This window comes from Trichosurus vulpecula, chromosome 6 (genome assembly GCF_011100635.1).
Source record: "Trichosurus vulpecula isolate mTriVul1 chromosome 6, mTriVul1.pri, whole genome shotgun sequence".
Classification (NCBI taxonomy): Eukaryota; Metazoa; Chordata; class Mammalia; order Diprotodontia; family Phalangeridae; genus Trichosurus; species Trichosurus vulpecula.
Genome location: NC_050578.1, coordinates 64307285 through 64329956, shown reverse-complemented (window position 1 = coordinate 64329956; position 22672 = coordinate 64307285). Strand labels below are relative to the sequence as shown.

General features: G+C 40.0%; 1 protein-coding gene across 1 annotated transcript in view; it reads right to left on the bottom strand.

The window, feature by feature from the left end:
- LOC118852989 (microsomal triglyceride transfer protein) overlaps positions 1-22672 on the bottom strand; it is a 62507-nt gene that overhangs the window by 15249 nt on the left and 24586 nt on the right. The window contains exons 5-15 of the mRNA XM_036762769.1: positions 19230-19346; positions 18549-18688; positions 17686-17836; positions 13571-13728; positions 11664-11832; positions 8546-8653; positions 5187-5399; positions 4309-4520; positions 2402-2499; positions 2173-2294; positions 711-938 (exon numbers count right to left, since the gene is read on the bottom strand). Coding sequence (XP_036618664.1) covers positions 711-938; positions 2173-2294; positions 2402-2499; positions 4309-4520; positions 5187-5399; positions 8546-8653; positions 11664-11832; positions 13571-13728; positions 17686-17836; positions 18549-18688; positions 19230-19346 — 1716 coding nt within the window. The remainder of the gene's footprint in view (positions 1-710; positions 939-2172; positions 2295-2401; positions 2500-4308; positions 4521-5186; positions 5400-8545; positions 8654-11663; positions 11833-13570; positions 13729-17685; positions 17837-18548; positions 18689-19229; positions 19347-22672) is intronic.

Here is a 22672-nt window from a genome sequence, read left to right as displayed (position 1 = left end):
CCCTATTGTTGAAGCACCATATTATCAGATTGTGAGCTAGGTAGGAATGTTTGTAAAGTCCTTTATGAAGAAGATGAAATCAAGTAAATAAGAAAAGGAACCCCATTCTCCACAAGTGTTGGAGTAAATTTCCGTTAAAGCCTTCATGAAAGGTGATCCTGGGGTTAATTTTAGAACCACCAATCTTGAACTAGGAGTCTTGAGACTACCTGGTCTAATCCCAAATATACAAATGAGGAAACTGAGGCCCCACAGTGGTTAAGTGGCTTGTCCAAATACACACAGATTCAGAGAGAGGCGGAATTTGAATCCAGATCCTGACGCTATAGTTAGTGATTTTTCCACTGTATCAGCAAAGTCACTAGTCTAGCAAGTGTAAAGATTGGCGGCTGCAGCACATGTGCATTTTGGTGCCATCTTGTCCAGGTATCTGCCTTCAGGCCAGAATTTGCTCTAAGTGTTTTTTGCTTGGCAAAGCCAAGAGGACAGGACAATACCACAACTGTTTCCTCCATAGCCTCCTCCATATTTCCTTTGTCCCATTAGTACCAATATTTTCCCTTTGTGCTGAAGAATGAGAAGGATATTTCTTAGTAAATGTATAAATGGGCAAGAGGCTCCTTGGTGCTCCCTAATGACCAAAAGAGAAAAGGCAGTAGGTAAGAACCAAGTAGAGTTGGGGGGTGAGTGATAACAGCCTCAGTTGTTACCTGTGAATAATCCGTCAGAAGGATAAGCCCTTTCACAACACTGATAGGGTCCCCCGATGCTGACAACATTTTGGCCATCAGGTCACTGTATCCGTTGAAAAAGGTAACAGGTCTGAGCTGGACATCAAACAGGATGGGAGACATGCCGGCAAAGGAATCAAGGTTCTCCTCACCCTCATCAGGAGTGGCTGCAATTAAGGCTTCTAATCCTTGAGCTTCAATAACCACCTAGAAAGAGAAAGACTACCATAACCTCCACGGCTTGATTGCCCAAGGAGAACACAGCTCAGTAGATAGGTGACATGGGCCACGGCAGTTAGCAGCTGGACAGCTCAAGTGGCCACCTGAAAGGTCAAGCATCTGGAGCAGAGGATCTTGGCCTTATCTGTGACCCCTGGGCATCCTGGAACCCTTTTCAGAAAAACCTGCTTAAATAATTGAAAAAATGCTAAATTTTGGTTGGAGATTAGTAAAAATAAAGATGTATTTTTTTCTATCCAACCTCATGGACTCCCTGAAATCTATCCTGGGGTCTGTAGACTGCAGGTTAAGAACACCTGAAATAAAGAAAGGTCTCTTGTATATGAGGGAGATTCCCTTCTCCCCACAAAGAACTTTAGAGAAGGACAAAGAAAAGAACTGGGTAGGTTGAGAAAGTGTTTTAATCTATACCGTAGAGGAAAGACTGAGACATGAAGAGCATTTGCAAAATGCTGTCTGCTTGCTAAAGCTGTATCACCTCATATTTGGGAACGAGTGTCCTCCTTCAGCCCTTTGCCATGGTAGGCCCACATCCTTGTGAAGAAATGCTGGTTTCAAGATTCTTTGCAAAAACGGTGCCACATGGACTTTGTGAAAAGCACTCGGGTTTGATTTGCAGGGGACAATAAATGCTTAACTTCACAAGGAGGTATTTTTCATCAATATTATCGTGGACAATGAAAAGAACCGTATCTTTTTTGGATGAGTCTAAAGATCTGGAAACTTGCTATCCATTGAGTGCTATGTTCTATTCTTTCCATCTCTAGAAATACCACAAAAAGGACACAACTAACTTTTTAGACTTGTCACATTAAATGAGTCAGTCTGGGAAAGTCTGGTACTCCTTGTAACATGACACTGGTAGAGGAAACACCCAAATAATTATTACTTGGGGTTCTAGGGAATTACATTAGTAGATCAAGTCAAACTTTTGCGAGAAAGGTGAAGGAATAAAGGGCACAAATTATATTCTGTGACAATGTGAGTCTGGTCATGCATAGTTTCATAGGTTCATTTTTTAAAATAGCAAACATATATCTGGTACTTTTCCTGATGTTATCATCATTCTCTTATAGAAAATTTTACCATGGCTTAAACCAAAATCATTACTAACCTTAGTCTTTGGTAAATTTTGACCTCAGACCAATTTTTTTTGTTTGTTTGGTGAAAATGAGAATTCTCTACATTGAATGAGAATTACCTGGCTAGCATGGAGATGAGTATCCTCCAAGTACTGAAGGATGTTCAAGTTACTTCTCCTTAAAATACCAGAGCCCGAGTAGAGAATATCGAGGCTGTAAGTGGATGCTGAATGAGAATCACCTGATGTCAACAAAAATCCAGGTTGTAAGTTAGTAATGATGCCCGACAAGCATACCAAAGCAAACACACAAGCCAGGGAGTGTGGGGCCATTTGTCCAGTTACATACGTTCCACATAGCCGGTGTAGGAGGAGGAGGAGCCACTCTTGGAGAAACGGTCATAATTGTGAACAACCATTTCCTTTAGGACTCGACGGACCATTTTGCTGCAATAGACAAAAAGAGAAAGTCTGCATTTTAGTGGTAACAAAATGGCTCTTTTCCAAGTTAAAATTGGCTGGGCTTGGAGGAGGCAGAGCAGGCAGAGGAAAAGACAAACCAAATCTTCCTAATGCTATTCTAAGACTAAAGAAGAGACTGGGGAGAAGACCATGTTAGAGCTCACCTCTTCTATTCCTTCGACATCTGGAAATTAATTCAATGCAAAAGTGAGAGTTGTGAGAGGGGATCCAGTAGAAGCAGAGCCTGCTGAGGCTGATTTGGTGGCTGCATCTCATTAATAGGAAGAAAATGGCTGTCAGATTACTGAGCCCTTGGTGTGGAAGATGTACCAAAGCAAAGATGGTCTAGGATATTGGTAAAGTGAAAGCGAATAGCCTTTAAAGCCTGGAGGACCCGAGTTTAAATCCTGCCTCTGGCACATGCTATTGGTATGACCTTGGGCAAGTAACTTAACTACCATGGACCTCAGTTTCCCCATCTGTAAAATGAGAGCACTGGTAGAAGGTCCTAGGCCAGACTAAATCTATGACTTACACACCTCTACAGGTTTTTTCTAGATCTTCTTAGGAGGATCTAGATCGAGTTAATGGAATTGCAAAGTAGAAGAAGAAACTGAAGCTCAGAGAGGCCGCAATTTGCCCAAGGTCCCTCAGTGAGTTAGGCGCAGAGCCAGGGACCCTTGTGACCTGCTCCGTCCTATGCTCTTTGCATCTCACTACATGGCCTTACTTTGAATTTGTAAAATGTTACACTAGGACTGACAATGAAGACAGGCAGTGTGGTGTAGTAGATAAAGACTGGACTTGGAGCCAGGAAGACCTGGGTCCAAGTGCTTCCTCTAATACAGAGTATTGGCTTCATGACCCTGGGAAGGGTCTGCTGGGAAATGTTTAACAACTGAGAATGCAGGACACGTTTCAGTTTAATCTTCATTATGAACACTTCCTTCATCATTCTCATAAGGCTAGACAATCAACAGAATAAACTGAGCCCTACTTTGTAACATTTGAGATTTCCGAGGTGTTTACACAGAAAATTTAACAATCGCCTCTAGCTGGCTCCATCAAAGCCCCGGACCACGTGACTCAGGCCACTCTCTAAGAAAAACATTAAAGAATAGGTGTCAGTCTACATTGGTAGAAGGAGGTTCCTCCCTGGTGGTTCTCTATACCAACAAAACCACAGATGTGGTTCTTGCCATGCTCCCTCCACTGGACCCTCCCATCCCCCAAACCACCCACAAAGCCAAAAGTAGGTCTTTCTGATAATGAGGCAAGTTCTCTACCCACCACACAACACTGCCCCTCTTTATAGCCAGTCCTGGTAGAAAATGTAAAACACAGCATCATGATGGGGACCAGAGTACTGGGTCATTGGGCAGAAGAAGCCTTGGCTCTGCCACTGACTCACTGAGAGATCACGGGAATTTCATCATGCCTTCTCTGAGTTTTGCTTTTTTTCTTCTAGGGCATTGGACTCCATAAATCCTGAGGTCCCTTGGCTAACATACAAAAGACCTAAGGAAATGAATAGTGTTCATGTTTTAGGGTCTCCACCTCCCCAAGATTAGAAAGAAAGCAGAGAGAAGGGGTGGTTTAAAAATATGAACACCGTTGGGAGTTACTTCTCTACCAGACTGCTTTCCTGGCTGTCCCCAAAGCACCAGCACAGTACTAATACTGTGTGTGTGTGTGTGTGCTATGTACAATCTTCAGCAGAACCTCAGCTCTGGGCAGTGGGACACCACCGACCTTGGACTGGTCCCAGACAGACAAGCTGGAGGGATACTTTACCTTGCAGGCATCTGAAAGCGTAGAATGTCCTGGACCACAGAGAGCATGTATTTGTTCATTTCTTGGGAGAGCTCGCCAATAGAAAGCAGGAGGTTTTTGACTTCTATGTAAGACGGGTTATTATTCAGGATGATGGCGGCTGCAGTGGTGCGCACTGTCTTTTCATGGATCTTTCGGTTCTGGTGGTAAATCCTGTTCAGGACGGTCTTCACCTGGGCACACAAAGGTCAGTTTTAGTCAGGGCAGATCTGTCTCTGTTAGAGCTGTCTATAATGCATATGATAGATTATTATTTTGAGTAATATTCAGTTGAACTCAATGAGAGTGGTTTGCATTTCACTTAAATTCAACCGATTCACAAGCATTTATAAAGCACCAGACAACATGCTAGGTGTTGGTGATACAAAGACAAAAATGAAACAGGTTTTGTTCTCAAAAAGCTTACATGCTACTCAGGGAAACAATATGTACAGAAATAAATGTACATAAAATAAGTGCAAACTAATACAAGGTACTTGAGGAGGTCACAAATTGCTGGCAGTATCAGGAAAGGCCTAATGTAGGAGGTGGCATGTGGGCCCAGCTTTGAAGGAAGGGGCAGAGTTTAAAAGAGAGGGAGGGCATTCCAGGCATGAGGCATAAGCCTACTCAAGGGCATGGAGAGAGGAGACGTGAAGAAGAGAGAAGGACAGTTGGGATGTACTACAGTGTGTAGAGGGAAATAATAAGAAATAAAGTGGGCTAGAGCCACATTGAAAAGGACTTTAAATGACAAAGCAGTTGGTATTTGATCCCAAATGTAAGTGGAAGCCATAGGAATTTATTGGTTAGCTACAGCTTTTGGAAATTTTGGGGAGCCATCCAGTAAATCTTCTTACCTCTTTGGTGATGAAAGAGCTGTCGTATCTCTGAAGAGTTGTTGCAGCCAGGTGGCTGATGGGTCCATCTCCTGACTCCACATACTTCAGTAGCAGTGGGATCCCTTCAGGAAGAAGAGCGTTCTTCAGAGCTAACAAATACATCTTAATGTCTTCCTTTTTGTCTGTTTTTTCAAGGCCTCCCAGGATCAGCTTCTTGGCTTCAACCACTGCCTAAAGAGAACATGGGCACCATTTTAAGAATGCATACAGTGGGTTAGGGGAGGCATGAGCTGTGTAAGCTTCCTCCCCCTACCCCCACCTGCCAGATTCCCAGAAAAGCTCATGTCCCACTTCATTTTCAATCATTTATTTCTTTGATGATATCCTTTGCAACACTTCACTTGAATGAGCCAACTAGGACATTTCTCCCAGACACAACAGCCCCTGGTGAACTAAATCTAAATTAAGCTCACTGTTTTAAAACAATATCCTGAGGCATTTTTAGAAGCAAGCAATGTCATTGGTAATAGGTCTACTAATGGTTTGGCATATTCTGAATGTGCAAAGTCATATTTTTCATGCTCAAAATCAGGTAGAATGTAAGCTCCTTTAGGGCAGGGAATTTTTTTCACAAGTGTATTTTTATTGTCCCTGTCACATGGTGAATGTTTAGCAAATGTTTACTGAATGGAAAACTATTCCTAAATCAGAAATTGTCATAAGCGCCTAAGTGGCTAATTATACAACATTTTAATGATATCATCAATCAATCAACAAGCATTTATTAAGCACCTACTGTGTGCCAGGTACCACATTAGGGGCTGAGGATGCAAATACAAAAAAATGAAACAAAACCTGCAGCCAAGGGTCTTACATTCTATCATCAATAGATGCATACAGAATGCCTCCAAAACTAAGTAGTGCTTTGGAAGCTCAACCTGGCTTCAAGTGTGGTTAGTACAGATATCATGTATATCAGTTTTATATTTTTTAATTCAATTTTATTTTATTTTCAGGATTGTATTCTCTTCCTCTCACCCTCTCCATCCCAACACACACTGAGAAAGCAAGAAAAACAAAACCCATTACAAATATGTATAGTCATCAGCTTCATAACAATGCTAATAGCTAACATACATATACATATATGTATACGTATACGTGTACATATACATATACACACACATACACATACATATATTGCTTACTATGTGCCAGGTGCTATATTAAGTGCTTTACAATTACCATCTCATTTGATCGTTACAATATTCATTTCCCAGTTGAGGAAACTGAATCAAATAGAGATTAAGTGACTTGCCCAAGGTTACTCAGCTAGTAAGTGTCTAAGGCCAGATTTAAACTTGAGTCTTTCTACCTCTAGGCTCAGGCCTCATTACTGCCTCATTCTAAGGAGAAAGAAAACCAGTCTAAGCTAAAGGAAATCAGGTCTAAACTACAAGGAAGCCAGAATTTAGGTCATTCACTAACATCCTTCAGATGGATGGGGACTAGGGGGCTAGAGGACATAAGGTAATATGCAAAAGGCAAATGGGACTTGGATCCCGATTTGATGAACTCTTAACTCCACTTGCAATTAAAGCCACACCTGTTTGTGTCTTTCTTTCAAAACTCCCTTAGTAAGTGAAACCTCGTAGTGATGTCTGTCTGAGAGGGGAAGGACAAAACACAGTTGAAACTGGCTTTGAAATTTTAACATTGGCAGGGGGAAAAGGCGTCTGTTTTCATAAGCTCAGTATCTTCATGGCAGGAAGAGAAGCTTTTTGTTTGATGTTGATCAACCTGGCCTTTCTCTCTTTCACTCATCCTTGGAAGGTAGCTGCGAGCGTGTGTGTGTGTGTGTGTGTGTGTGTGTGTGTGTGTGTGTGTGTGTGTGTGTGTGTGGTGTATGTGTGTGTTTTCTTAAAAAGAACACAGAGATTTGAATACAAAAGTTCTCATCTTAAAAAAAAAAAGGGAGAAGCGAAGACAGCATCTTGCTTCCTCCACTCCACTACTGATAGGTGGAGAGTTCTTAGCCAAGGATTGGGGCAACTCATAAAGGATATAGGCCATTTTAAAATGCAAAAAATTTATAAAAACTTTTACATTAAAAAGATTGATGTAGCAAAGATTTGTAATACTGGCAAATAGGGGAAGAATATCTTTGTATTGCTAATAAAAGTCTGATATCCCAGATGTAGAGAACTAACATAAACATATAAGACCGAGAGCTATCCCCCAATGTGTCATCAGTAATAATCAGAAAGATACAAATGAAAACAGCTCTGAGGTTTCATCTTACACCCAGCAAATTGTCAAAGAAGAAAAAAAGACAGAAAGAGTCAGTGTTGGAGGATTGTGAAAAGACTAGTCTGATCATATATTACTGGTGGAGCTGTGAATCATTCTGAACGTTCTGGAAAACAATTTGTATTTATGTGAGAAAAATTATTGAACTGTCCATATCCCTTGATCCCACAACATGGCATATGTCCCAAGGGAGACAAAGACAGAAAGAAAATTCCATATGTAATTAAATATTCATGGCACATTTTTTTCTGTTAGCAAAAATAACTAGAAGGTGGGTCCCCATCAATTGGAGAATGGCTAAACAAATTTTGGCAAATAAATAAAGTGGAATATTATTAGAACAAAATAAAAAGTGAACATGAGGAATTCTGATAACATAGGAATACTTGAATGGATTGATGCATAATGAAATAATCAGGACCAGGATAGCAAGTTGTACAATGACAAAAACCCAATAATAAGATGTACAATAAACAAAAAACCCAAACACCATATAAATGTCCTGACTAATCTTGTCTCTTAAGAGGAGAAAAGGAAATGAACCTCTCTCCTTTTGTTGAACCAGTGGGGTTATGGTGGAGAGACAAGGCTATCAGACATAATCACTATGTCATTTAGCTTTGCTAAGTGTTTTCCTTTGTTTCCTTAAGGAGAGAGGCTCACTGGATAAGCATGTGTAGGTGGGGTTGGAGGAAGGATACACTGTATTCAGAAATGAGTATGATTGAAAAACAAGAGGAATCAATAAAACTTTAATTTCCAAATAATAAACATGCAGGAAGCTGGCAGATTTCCCAAGCAAACGGAGAGACTTTTATCATACGAAACCAAAATGTACAGATCAAAGATGCATGTAACTTCTAAGTAATTAGAAGTGATTAAATAAAAGTTCATTGTAAAACTGAATTTACAGGTGGCTGACTTCTGTCCTCATGGGCTCTCATGAAGCCTGGTCTATATCCAAGAACAAAACTGTACTTAAGACCCTATGACGCTAGGCATAAAACAAACACTAGTTGGATGATTGACCGATTATAAAAGAAATCACCAAAATGATTGTCACTTACCGGGGCTTTGCAGGCTTCATTCTGGCACAACTTCCTGATAAGTGCACCAATGATGATGACGACTGTTTCTCTGATGTCATTGCTTCCAATGGGGTTCTTAAATGTCTTCTGTTAGCCAAATAGAAATAGATGTTACTGATACATTTAAATTTTTCTGCAGTGTATCAACCGGTAGAGAAATACATATTTTGTAGTCCAAGTAAAATGTTTTTAATCCTCCTAAAATACTCAGTTTCATGCTTTAGGACCCAAACACATTTTCCAGAGCCAAAACTAAGGTGGGAGTATCTGGTGCTTTGCTCTAGGGCCCCATAATTTGGAAGTCACTGATGATAGCAGAGCCCTCAAATTTCTTCAGGAGGTAGAAATAGCTGAGATTAGCACCCAGTTAGACAGAAAAACTGGTTAAAATACAATACCAGATGATGTATATTTTCCTCTCTGTGGTGGCCCACCAAGTTGAGCTTCTTCCTGACCCAACACTTCCCTGTTCCCTCCCATAGTAACAGCCAATGTCCTCAGGTTTCTCTCTCTCCCAATGGACTGGTATCCTAGGACCTTACCCACCGCCTCCCCCCCCCAGAGGAATTTATGTCCCAAGGTACAAGTTATCTCTCACCCCAACCTAATCTGCTTTTAAAAGTTTATCTGAGGGCACCTTTTTTGCTGATACATGAAAGTACACATTTTGTGGGCTTGCCCTGGGCACCAGAATTGCTAGATATGGCCCTGAAATTTATTACACACCTTTGAACTGAACAGGGATAAGATAATTTAACTTATCTGACAGTACCATTTTCAGGAACACAAGGACCAAGTATGTTCCCCAATAAAGAACTCAATTTTTCTATTGTGAATTGAGCTGATTTTACTGAATTAAGTCTATCTCTTCTCCTTAATTGTGCCATTTGTGGTGGTCAGTGAAGGAATACTATCGTTCCTGAAAAACTGAAATTGAATGGTGATCAAGGGCATCTTGCACTTGCAGGGTAGGAATTAGGAAGGAGAAGAAGAACAAAAGATGTCATCAAAGGATGTATGAGTGATTCAGTAAATGGGCTGGCCATGTGGCAAGAGAAAGAGATAAGCCTGGGTGCTCTGCTAAAAGCAGAGAAGTGCCTAACCTTCCCTGCCTCTCCACCACAACTCGACCCCCCTGAGAGTGTTCATCTTGGGGTTTTTTAAGGAGGTAACTGGTGGATTCTTTCAATTTTTTCTTCATCTTCTGGTTCTAAGATATCTGTGAATTTTCCCATATAATTTCTTGAAACAATATCTAGGCTCTTGATTATAGCTTTCAGGTAGTCCAGTAATTTTTAAATGATCTTTCTTCAATCTATTTTCTAGATCAGTTGTTTTCCTGATGAAATTATTTCATACTTTCTTCTACCTTTTCAGTCTTTTGACTTTGTGTTGTTTTTCTTGCTGTCTCATAAAGCTATTAGCTTCCCTTTGACCAATTCTAATTTAAAACTTATTCAATTTTTTTCAGCAAGGTTTTGTGCCTCTTTTGGCAAAGTTCCAATTTTTAAGGAATTATCTTTAGAAATGTTTAATACTGCTTTTACAAAGCTTCTAATTCTCTTTTAATAACTTTATTGCGTAGTTCTCATCCCCCCCATTTTCCCCTACCACTCTTATTTTGTTTTTAAAATTAATTTTTTGCTCTTTTTTAAACTCTTCTAAGAATTCTGGTTGGGCTTATGGTCAATTTGCACTTTTCTTTGAGACTTTGCAGATGTTTTCAAATAATTGTCTTCTTCTGTGTTTATATCTTTAGCTTCCTTGTCACCATAGTAGCTTTTTATGGTCAGGTTCTTTTGTTTGTTTGTTCATTCTTCCAGCTTGGTTCTTGACTTTAAGCTTCATGTTAATGTTGGGCTCTGCTCCCTTCTGGGAGAATGTCTGGCCTGACCTTCTGTCTTTCTACATCCTTCTGCTATTTTCACAGCTTACTCCTGGTGCCTGCAAGTTTTTGATGCTTCTAAGGTGGTGTAATCTGAGGAGAGATTTGTTCACTGCCCTACTAGTATGAGCTCCGCAAATTCCAATCCCAGGTCTGGATCCGTTGGATTGTGTGTGGTTGAGTTTCAGTAGGCTATTGCTGGACTTAGTTTGTTGTTAGCCCACTGGGAAGTTCTGTGGGTTCAGAGACAATGAACTTCTTGATGCCCCTTTGGTCTTGGTTTCCTGCCATGATTATTCCACTGCAGGCTTATGTGCAAGGCTAAAGGTTAGAATTACATCTCCACCCTACTCTTGGGCTTAGTGCCACACAGCCAAGTTTTTAGAAATGTTCCTTGCTCTGTCCACAGCTAAGAACTTTCACTCACCCTCTCTGCCCTGAACTGTGACCTAGACCTGGGTAATGGGTGACAGAACTGCCAGTTGGCACCTACCTGTTCCCGTTTCCAGTGTTGGTTCGGGGATCCCTTTCTGCTCTGGTGCCTCCAGCCCTAGCATTCCTTCTTAGCTCATTTACAATCCCTAGGCATTAGAACGCTTCCTACCACTGCCGCTGCTGCCCCCATGCCATGGTCCTGGCCAACCTGTGTCCACAGGCCTCTCTATCTTCTTATGCTGCCCAGGGCTGGAAAAAAAAATGACTCACCATGATTTTTTTCCCTTCGCTTTCCCCATAAGAATTCAGTCTGTTGTGTTTTCTAGGTTGTTGTAGAGGAGATGTGTTGGGTGACTGGGCAAAAATGCTGACTATCAGTCTGCCATCCTGACTCCACCTCCAGAGGCAGATTTCAAACTCAGGTCCTCTCCTCACTTAACCTCTTAGGGTTAAATCTCCAAGACATAAGTTGCTGAGAAAGTGCTAACCTGAACTTGTAGAGGGAGGTTTCATCACCCAAAGGATCTCACAAGCCTGAAATCACAGATCCAGTCCCTAACCCTATGAAACAGTCCCAGAAGCTTTAATGAGAAGTTATAAGTTATAGAAAATAAGCAGTCAGAGCAATTATCACGTCACTTCTCATAATCCTTGCAGTAATTCAGGCCTATTTTCATCCTTCAATATTTGCATTAATCCTGTTTGTTGTATTAAGTCAACCGTTTCCCCACTCCCCTTCCCCACCCCCACAAATTCACACTGTCCCTCTGTACTCACGAGCAAGGCTTTCAAGAGCTTCTCGTTGGGATGGGAGGCAAAACCACAGGCATAAAGAAACCTCTCCTGGAGAATAATATCACTTTCACTTTTGAAATTCAAAAACTCCAGGATGGCTTCCAAAGAATCCGAGGTCTGAGCAGATGTTACAGCATCTACCAGTTGAGGCCTGTAAGAGAAAACCACTCACTATATTTGTATCCCCAGTGCCTAGCACAGTGCCTGCTGGCCACATAGGAGTAGAATGACAAATGCTTGCCAAATAAATGAAGGATAACAGTCATGAATATTAATCTGAACCCTTGAGAAAGTGTTTGAAAGTTTAGCTACACACAGACTTTGAATTTTTTTCTTTCCAGAGAAAGAACAGATGCCATGAGAAAAAAGAAACTAATGTTCACCCTTTTCTACCAACACTATTACATGTGGTCTTCGATAAAAAAACAAAAAAAAACAAAAAAAACCAACAAACTTTAGTTGTAGTCTTTATTCTATTGATTGGTTTTCTGCTTCATGGATTTGTCACAGCAAATTTCTTAATCTTAGGACATTTCCTCCTTTTAGGTTCTCTTTCCTGCAGTACTTATTCTAAATAATGTGTCTTCAGAAGAATATAAACTAATATTAACCAAAGCTAATTATAATTAGAAAAGCAAATCCATTGAAAAAAATCACAAATGAATTCCAGTGCTAAAGAAATGTATTAACATCAAGATAAGGTGATTAGGTGGTATAATTATAACTCTTGATATGGAGTCTGGAAGACGGTATTTGAATCCAGTCAGTCCCTTACTAGCTTATACCTCTTTCAGACTCAGTTTCCACATTTGCAAAATGGGGATAATAATATCCCTACCTAACAAGGTTGATGTGAGGATCAAATGTGACAATCTAAAGTGCTTTGTAAACCTTATGAATACAAGCTATTTCATGAAGAGAGACACATGTAAAGCACTTTGCCAACCTTAAGGCATTGTATAAATGTTGGCCATTATTATCATTATTAAGGATTATCTGCACTCCCTTATTCCACTGTTACAAATGCATGGAATGCTGACAACTGAAAGCGGACACTCTTGGCCTTGCTCATTGCCTTTTCAAATAACTAAGTGTCCATGCCTCAGATGCCTAAATATTTAACTGAGTCTGTACATATAGAAGTAGAAAGATGAAGGAAAAGTCCCTAAAATTCAGAAGGAGTTAGTATTCGCTTTATAATCAACTATCTTATGAAGACCATTACATCATATGTGCATATTTCAGCACTGAGCACAATGTGTAGCCCATAATAGGCTCTTAATCAATGCTTGTTGACTTGACTCCAGTATACTGAGGACCTGGGATATGGGGATGTCACTCAGCATGGGTTGTATGGCCTAGACACAAAAACTTCTCCAGTGGTTCAGTCCTGGGGAAAATCTCTGGATAAATAGATGTATTTAACACTAATCACTCTATCAAGAAACAGTCACATAATGTGTTTTTGGTATATGCACTTGTATATGTAAGTTTGCATAATTCCAAACATATACAGAAGACTTTGATGTTTTCAAAGAGCTTTCACGTACAGTGATTCCTTAGAAGAACCCAGCTAGGAAGAATGGGCAGGGACAATAATCTCCATTTCTCAGAGAGGTAAATGATTTGAATACAGTCACATGTTTCTCATCAAGATTTCATTGCTATTAAGCACAGTTACGATGAAATCCTTTTCTGGTCAAGTGTTTCTATGTTTTTACCTTGTGACAGAAGATTATGATAAAAGTGTCAAGCGGAACAAAACAGTCAATTCTGTTAGCTTTGCTGTTGGTCTAATTCTCTGTTGAACAATCATCTAAATAAAAAGCTTCTGTCCCAGTTTCATTTTGACCTTAGGAAAGCACCATATGATGGCTTTAGAGACTTACAGGACTTCTTTTTTTTCACTTTTAAGAATCTGAAGAAGCTCTTCTTTCTTAGCTGTCCTGAAGTGATGGATGAGGTCTAAGAAGCTTCTGGCGGAGTCAGCTTTGGCCAGGTTGTCAGGCTGAAGTTGATTCCTTGTGGTCTGCCAGAACTCAGAAAGCTGAAAAACATGACCACCAGTTCACATCCAGTGCCTTCAATGTGATGTCTCTTTCTCAGAACCATGTACAAAGGGCTGATTATTTTTCCCTAGAATAAACCCTATTTTAAAATAACTTCCAAGTAATATAAGCCAATATGGCAGCAAAATCTCTACACTCCATGACACATTTTTGTTTTTGTCCACAGTTATGGTGACCATAGACATTGGGTTATCTTATCTCCTTACCAGGTCACAGAAATGATCACGCATAGCCAGTATTACTGAACCTAATAGACCCGATATAGGAATCACTCATTACCTTGTTGTTTCATGGCGTTTTAAACTGAGGCCAGGGCTTTACTATTAAAGTAGACAAAGGGTGGAATTTATATTCATTCCTAGATGATTTGAGAGGTAAGAAAAATACAAAATATTTTTGTTTTTCTCAATTAACTTAAAGTTTTCACAAGTGTCTGCAGTCACTTTACTGGGGCCCTGATGTTTTTAAAGCATGGGGCAGAGGGTGGGAGAAGTATATGTACTCTTCATTTATTATGAATTCTCCTTTTTCATTTTTGATTCAGCAAAACTGATTTTCTATTCCTTTATAAAAATAAGAGTAGCTAATGTTTTGTCTATTTTATTAATTAAAAAACTAGCTCCTAGTTTTACTTTTCAATTTGATAGATTTTTAATCTTTTTTTTGATTTTCAGAACTGCAATTTTTTTTGTTTGCCTAATTCACTGAACTGTTCTTAACAGATATACATTTTCTCCTAAAATGTGGCTTTGGCTATAACCCTAAAGGTTTTTTTTTTCTAAATTGTCTCTTTGTTGTCATTTTCTTTGTTGAAATGACCTATTTTTTCGGTGACTTGTTTGTAAAGCTAGGGTCATAGTTTGTAACAATCAGAAAGAGGTCTTAGAACAAGTGCTACAATGTATTTGCACAAGAATCACAGATAGATGAGTCAAAGAAACATGGACAAGCTCCAGGGATTGTCTACAAACCACTGAATAGTTGAGAAGGGAAGGGACTCTAGAAATTGGAATGTGTGTAGAGTTCTAACTGAGACTCCTTGCAAGAGCCTGCCTGGTGGGGAAGAAAAGGCCCTGTCCAAGTTGTATCTCCCTTCCCCTCTTTAGCTGGAGGAGGATTTTGTTAGACCACCCATCTTCGCATTGCTGTCTTGGCATGGTATGCCCTGGAAAGTAGCTGAGCTTCCAATCCAAGTCCTAAATGGCATCCGTGGATGGACTGGCAGTGTCTTTGTCACCAGGAGCCACAGTCAGACTGGGCTCCTGGCTGTACAAAGGGCCCAGAAAAGAGACTACACCCTCCCTAAGGGGAAGTTGTTGAGAACTTAATGAAAAGGAGAAAAACTTCTAGCAATGCACCCTTTTGTAACATGTGCAAGCTAAGCCCAAGCCCACTTTCCTCTGAATTTTGTATGTACCAGACAGAAAGTTGTTTTGTACCAACTGATTTCATTGTACCATTTCAGTAAACATCTCTTTTTTAAAACTATTTACTAAATGGATCCTCAATTTATAATCTGGTCAAGGGGAAAGTACACCAAGGGGAGCTTGAACCAATGACATCATAAAATTACCCCTGACCCCTCAGGGTTACTTACCCCTAGAGCCCTGAAGGGAGAATATAGCTAAGCTATGGTGACCTGACTCATTTGTGAGTTGAGATAAGAATGCCTCAGAGCTTATATGAGCTACATGTTCTTTAGGGTTAAATTATTCAGCCTCTATTTAAGTTTGAATATTTCTTCAAATTGTACTGATTACAATTTTTATTGGGTTGTGATCAATAAAGAATTATGCAATAGTTCTGCTTTTCAGCATTTCTTTATGAGGTTTTTATGTTCTACTATGTTCTACTTCATGATTGACTTTTTTTAGAGGTGACTTTGCACAGTTGCTCCAAGGCTTTTTAAATGACAGCAATTTTATAAGAGTGACAGATCTTGACTCTGAAATGAGAATCCTCATGCCTCCAAGTATTTTCCATGCTATGAATCAGCATAATTTTCAATTCAGTGCCCTAATTCTAATTCTCTACAAATAGGTAATCAAAATATTCCATATTGGTCCTTTATGACTTCTAGTAAACAAAAGACCCTAGATTATTTTCTGTCCTACAAAACTTCTTGCAGTATTAATTATCTAGATTGTTCCATAATGTAGTTGTAACTGCTTTTGGTTGAAGCTTTGTTTCTGTGGTGAAAAGCACATCAATACAAGTTCAGCTGTTTTGAGAGTTATGAACAGTTAGAGCTGGATAAGAAGGTCAAAAGTTAAATTGTCTTTTGCCTTGGGAGTACAGTAGCCCAGGTCAATCCGTGGCGAGAAAGCATGGCTTGATTTGGACCTTTATATTCTCAGTACTGTTCTAAAAGATGGCTCTTAGCTTCTGAATTTTAGCCTGAGTATATTAGATACCACTGTTGAGATACAAACCATTCATCTTTAGTCTTTACAACTCAGGGGTGGCCAGGCATTCTCTATAAACTGTAGGGAATATGTCTAAGAGCTTCTAGTGCAGACCTAGTGAAAATACAGAAGTTTTAGGTCATAGTCTCCATATACTCTACCTTAGTGATTTCATCATCTAACATTGGTTTAATTATTATCTCTGTGTAGACTACTCTCATCTTGATATCCAGCTCCCATTTTTCTCCTGAACTCTAGTCCTACATTACCAGCTGACTGCTAGAAATCTCTCCCTGTAGGCATTTCAATCATATGTTGGCCAAAGCCTATTCCTCCTCCAAGTTTCCATATTTTGACCTGGGAGTCTATCTTTGACTGTTCCTTCTTCCTCAACATTCGCATCCAATCAGTTGACGAGCCTTACACCCATCCTCCACAGCATCTTTCCCACCTATCCATTTCTTTTACTTTTCTGTCCTCACTCAGTACTCAGTATTCTCACCTAGACAATTAGAACACTCTCCTAACTGGTCTTGAGACCCAACAAACTGATATTCCTGAAATATAGATGTGATCGGGTCCCATACCTTTTCTCAACAATATTCAATGCCAACCTCCCCATCCCCATTATTTCTAGGAGAAACTACAATCCTTCAGCCTGATATTTAAAGACTCCCATAATCTGGTTCCCATTTGCTTTTTGAATCTTATTTCATATATGCCCCATTGCAGTCAAATTGGTCTACTGGATGTTCCTATCTATTTTATCTCCCACCTCTGTGACTTTGCATATCTGGAATGCATCCCATCCTCACCTCCCTGACTTCCTTCAAAGAATGACTGATTCATTACTATAAAGGAGCAGACTGTTGCTACCTTTTCCATGAGACATTTCCTGATTCCCTCAGTTTTTAGCACTTTCTCTCTCTTCTGCGTACAGTTTATATATACTAGAACGCTATTTTCAGAGCCAGGAAGGTCTAAGTCCAAGTCTCACTTCTGGAACATACTGCCCCTGGACAAGTTACTTGGTCTGTCACTGCTCTAAGGGAGGAGTTCTTGACTTTTTTGTGTATTGGACCCCTTGAGCAGTCTAGTAAAATTTACGGACAAAACAATACTTTTAAATGCATAAAATAAAATAAATAGGATTACGAAAGACACCAATTATGGAAGCATAAAGATGTAATTTTCCTCCCATCTATGAAACCCAGGTTAAGAATCTCTGCTTTAAGATTTTAAGCTGCAGAGAAGGCACTGACTCGTATTGACAGGAAGAGCTTCTTCCTCCAGCAATTCTTTATACCACTGAGAGGACAGGTCCAGTCTCTGGCCCTAGCCCACATACTTTATACATACTGTACATGCTCTATCCCCCCAGCTGGATGGAAGTTCCCTGAGAAGAGACTCGTATAGCACAGTATCAGGCATTCAGCAGATGCTTAATAAATGTTTATGGAATTGAATGGAAGCGAAGTGATTGATTTGTCACTCTACTCCGAAGCAGCAGAAAGAGCTGTGAGCACTTACTGAAGGACACCGTTTGCACTTGCTCTGGAAGACCTGCCCGACCAGGTGCATGGACGTGTATTTTGAATCCACAGCCTTAACCACTGCAGCGACCTTTTTTCCAGCCATCAGTCCTGGGCCGGCTGCTGTTGTCTTCAGCTCCAGTTTCTGCCTGTATTAACAACCAAGGAAAAAGTCTTCATGGTCAGCATTCACATCCAAGCATGTAGGAAGAGACTCAATCAAAAAATGCGAAGGAAATATTTCAGCATTCAATGGTCAAGATTTCTCATTTCTTAACTAAACCCTAATAGTGATGTGCTGTCTTCTATGACCCAGAATCAAGGGAATTGCTACTGAACCCAACCTAAAAATCAAAATAACATGTATAAATATAGGTTTAAGTAATGTAGACCTGACAGTGTATCTGCCATGTTTCCTTTACAAATAATTTCTTCTCCTTTTTTTTTCCTTTTTTTTACAGCACCTGTGATTTCACAGAAATGGGAAATTTCCAGGGGAGAAACTTTCTCAGCCAATCAGAGCAGCATCTGCTCTGCCAAGAAGGGAGCAACCCATCACTGCAAGATTAAAGGATGTGTCCAAGGTCACACAACCAGTGCATCAGAGGAAGGACCTAAACCTAGGCCCTGCTGATTCCAAGGCCAGCTCTCAACCAGGCCAGGCTTCTTCTGGAGTCCTTGCCGTTCTTCAGTATAAGATACTCTCTCATAATCAAATAACAGAAAAGTACAAGGGGTTTTTTTTTGTTGTTGTTGTTTTTTAGCTTTTACTTTAAAAAAATGTGCCAATGAGAGAAATGAAATGAATTAAGGAACAGCAAAGAAAATTTTAAATTCCAAATATTTACTTCTTCATCTTACCGAGATACTATCTTGCCCGTAGCCAGTCTCTGGAAATTGAGACCATAAGCATAGGTCTCTTCTGCCAGGACCGCTGTGACAAAACTGTCTTCTATCTTGTAAGTGGTCATAGATACTGCTTTGGAACTGACTCCTAAAGCCTGGGTGAATAGGGGAAAGAAGGAGAGAAAAAGCACTTTGTAAAAAAAAAAAGCAAGATTCAGTAATTTATTTCTGGATCAACTTAAGGAAAAAAAAAGCCATCCATTTAGCTTATATGGCTGGCACATCTGCAATGGAATCTCCATTGACTAAAGATTCTAAGTCAGGGGTGGGGAACCTGTGTCCCTGAGGCCACATGTGGCCTTCTAGGTCCTTGGGTGCAGCCTTTCCACTGAGTGCAAGTTTTACAGAACAAATTTGTTGGACTCACTTGGGCTACACCCAAGGACCTAGAAGGCCACATGTGGCCTCGAAGCCACGGGTTCCCCACCTCTATTTTAAGTATACTCCCATAGTTTATTTTCTACCTTCCCTTTTCACACTTATTCTACCAAATCAATATCAGATGAGATAATATTTATAAAGTCCTTAGCACAGTGCCTGGCACATAGGAGATGCTAAATGAATACTTGCTCCTTTCCCATTTCTTCCAAAAGCACAGCTTTCTAGACACTCTGAATTAAGAGGGCTGGGTCATACCTTGTTCTGGGTGATAAATCCAGGCCTTTCAATTTTGCAGGTATCCAGGGCCTTAATTTTGGTCACTTTATCTTGATGGGCCTGATAAGTGACTTTGCAATTCCCAGAAATGTCCACCTAAATTTTTTTAAGAAAAGGAAACGTCACTTGGAATGAACTCATTTATTACTTGATTCTAAGAGAAGGGCCTTGAGAAAGGTCACTCCTACTTACTACTAGCCAATCACATTCTTCTCTAGGTCAACTGAAATGGGAGGAGGGAATGAAAGTGTGCATTTCTTCTAGCAAATGGTTATTTTTTCCATGCTTTTCAGTTGAATCTTACCATGCCCCAACAATAAACTCAGGAATAACAAAATGTGTTCCCACTCCTTGATACCTGCCCATAACAGGGCTTAGGAAAATGGGCTGGCTATAGGTGAGACTTTGCCTTCATGTCAACTTCTGAGAGCTGAGGTTGCTAGAAGTTATGGGACTACAGGCCTGAAGGGCTCTGTTACTAGCTTTTAATGGTGGCCCCAAAGCTTTTTGGATTTGTTTGGACCTTGACTCATACCTGGGCTCCACCTGCCCTACCTAGGTTGGGCTATCTTGGCTTTTTTCCTTTGTCTGGGCCTCAACCCCTTGGCTAGTCTTCATAATAGCTCTCTTTGTCTGAATATATTTCTCCTCTATGTAATGGATCTATTTGAAATGTATGATGGCCAGAAAAGGCTCTAGTACTTCCAGTTACTAACTTTGGGAAACCCACTTGATCTCCTGACTATGTTTCCTTGTCTGGAACACGAACCTGGGATGTTGAACCTGGAATTCCAACCCCGGCTTTGTCATTTGTTCTCTGTGTGACCTTGGAGAAGTCATGTCACATCTCTGGGCCTCAGTTTCCTCAACTGTAAAATGAGAGGGGCTGCACTCAATAAGATCTAAAGTCCTATCCAGTTCTAGAGCTGTGATCTTATGAGAATTCAAGAGTTTTTACAACTCTAAAGTCCTAGGATTCTTTAAGTTACCCCAGTCTACACTTGGCTCAAGGGCAGCAAACCAGCTAAACTTCTTGACTGTTCCTTCAAATAACCTGGACTTTAGTCCTTCTGGAGATAGATATGTGTATTTCCATCAAAATTAAATTATGCTACCCAAACAACTCCCACTTCATAAAGTGCTTCTTTCCCCTGAGTTTTACCAGGATAAAGCAGTCCTAATCAATGGTCTATCTGCCTAACTGCCTTCATTGAATGTCTATAAATCACAACAGGGATACTGTTGTGTCCAAAGAAATGATTCAAGGAATAGTTTCAGAGAAACCTTAGAAAACATGTATGGACTGTTACAAAGTAAAGTGCGCAGAACCAGGAGAACAATTTATACAATATCGATCACACTGTAACAACAAACAACTTTAAAAGACTTTTGAAGGTGGCTGTGACAGCAGCAGCAACAGCAGCAGCTTTGGGAGCTCACAGCCCAGAGATGGTAAGGAGGTCAAACAATGGGTCAGAAAGAGACTGCAGAAGAACCTCTGCTGGCACTGGGTACAGCTGGTGCTAATTGGCAACTCTCTTGCCCATAAGCCTTCTGGGTCACAGTTCCAGGGTGGAGAGGAGGATTTGTGATTGGTCACAAGGGAGTGGGGGCCCTGGTCACAGCTCCAAGGCAGAGTGGAGTACTAGCATTTGTGGCTGCAAGACAGCAGGAGCTGTTCCTGGTTAAAGACCAGAGCACAGACCAGAAGGGCAGTGACCATGCCTCTTCCCAGATCACACCGCTGTGGAAGCACTGAAAACCTGCAGATCCCCAGAGCTAGCTCTGAAAAAAGCAGCATGAAAAAGTCTGAAGCTTAGGACAGTGCCTTCCCACGCCCCAGGTGAATAAAGCCCAATTTTAACATTAATTTCAAAGTCAAGAAATAGGCTAGGAAAATGAGCAAACCAAAAAAATAAAGAACAACTATGAAAAGTATCGTAGTGGCAGGGAAGAACAAAACGCAAACTCAGAAGACAACAATGTGAAAACAGCTACAAGAAAAACCTTAAAGGAAAAAAAAATGCTAATTGGACACAAATCCAACAAAAATTCCTAGGAGAGTTAAAGAAAGAAATAAGAAGGGTAGAGGAAAAAATAAGAGAAGAAATGAGAGTGATGCAAAAAAATTCTGAAAAGAGAACTAACAACTTGGTAAAAAGGGGCACAAAAATACTGAAAAAATAACACCTTAAAAAGTAGAATTGGCCAAATGAAAAAGGAAGTACAAAAGCTCAGTGAAAATAATGCCTTAAAAATTAGAACTGGTCAAGCTAATGACTCCATGAGATATTAAAAACAATAAAACAAAGTCAAAAGAATGAAAAAATAGAAGAAAATGTGAAATATCACATTGGAAAAACTGACCTAGAAAACAGATCAAGGAGAGATAATTTAAGAAATTTTACTAGACTATCTTAAAGTCATGATCAAAAAAAGAGCCTAGACATCATATTTCAAGAAATTATCAAGGAAAACTGCTATAATATCCTAGAACTAGAGGGTAAAATAGAAATCAAAATAAGTCACTGATCACCTCCTAAAAGAGATCCCCAAATGAAAACTTCCAGGAATGTTATGGCCAAATTCCAGAGCTCTCACGTCAAGGAAAAACTATTGTGAGCAGTCAGAAAGAAACAATTTAAATATTATGGAGTCACAGTCAGGATCACACAAGATTTAGCAGTTTCCACATGAGAGGAGCAAAGGGTTTGGAATATGATATTCTAGCAGGCAAAGAAGCTAGGACTGCAACTAAAAATAACCTACCCAGCAAAACTGAACATAATTCTATAGGGCAAAAAAAATGGATATCTAATGAAATAGAGAACTTTTGAGCACTCCTGATGAAAAGACCAGAGCTGAATAGAGGACTCAAGAGAAGCTTAAAAAGGTAAACACGGAAAAAAAATCTTAAGGGTCTCAATGAGCTTAACCTGTTTACATTCTTTTATGGGAAGATAGTACATGTAACTCCTAAGATATTTATCATTATTAGGGCACTTAGGAGTCCACACAGACAGACAACATAGGTGTGGGTCAATTGTATTGAGATGATCTCAAAAAAATGAAGGGATGAGGAAGAAGGATATACTGAGAGAAGGAGGAAGGGAGAGGTAGAATGGAGAAAACTTTCTCACATAGAAGAAGTTCACCAGAAACAGCTTTTAAAGTGAAGGGGAAAAATGGAGGGTGGTGGCAGAAAATGCATGAACCTCACTCTCATTGGAATTGGTTCAAAGAGGGGAGATTATATATACACATTCAGTTAGGTATCGAAATCTGTCTTACCCAATAGGGAAACAGGAGAGGAAGAGGATAAGAGAAAGGAGTGGGAAAGGTGGAATGATAAAAGTGAGCATGAATTAAGGGAAGCAGTGGTTAGAAGCAAAAAAGACTTTTGAGAAAGGACAGGATAAAAA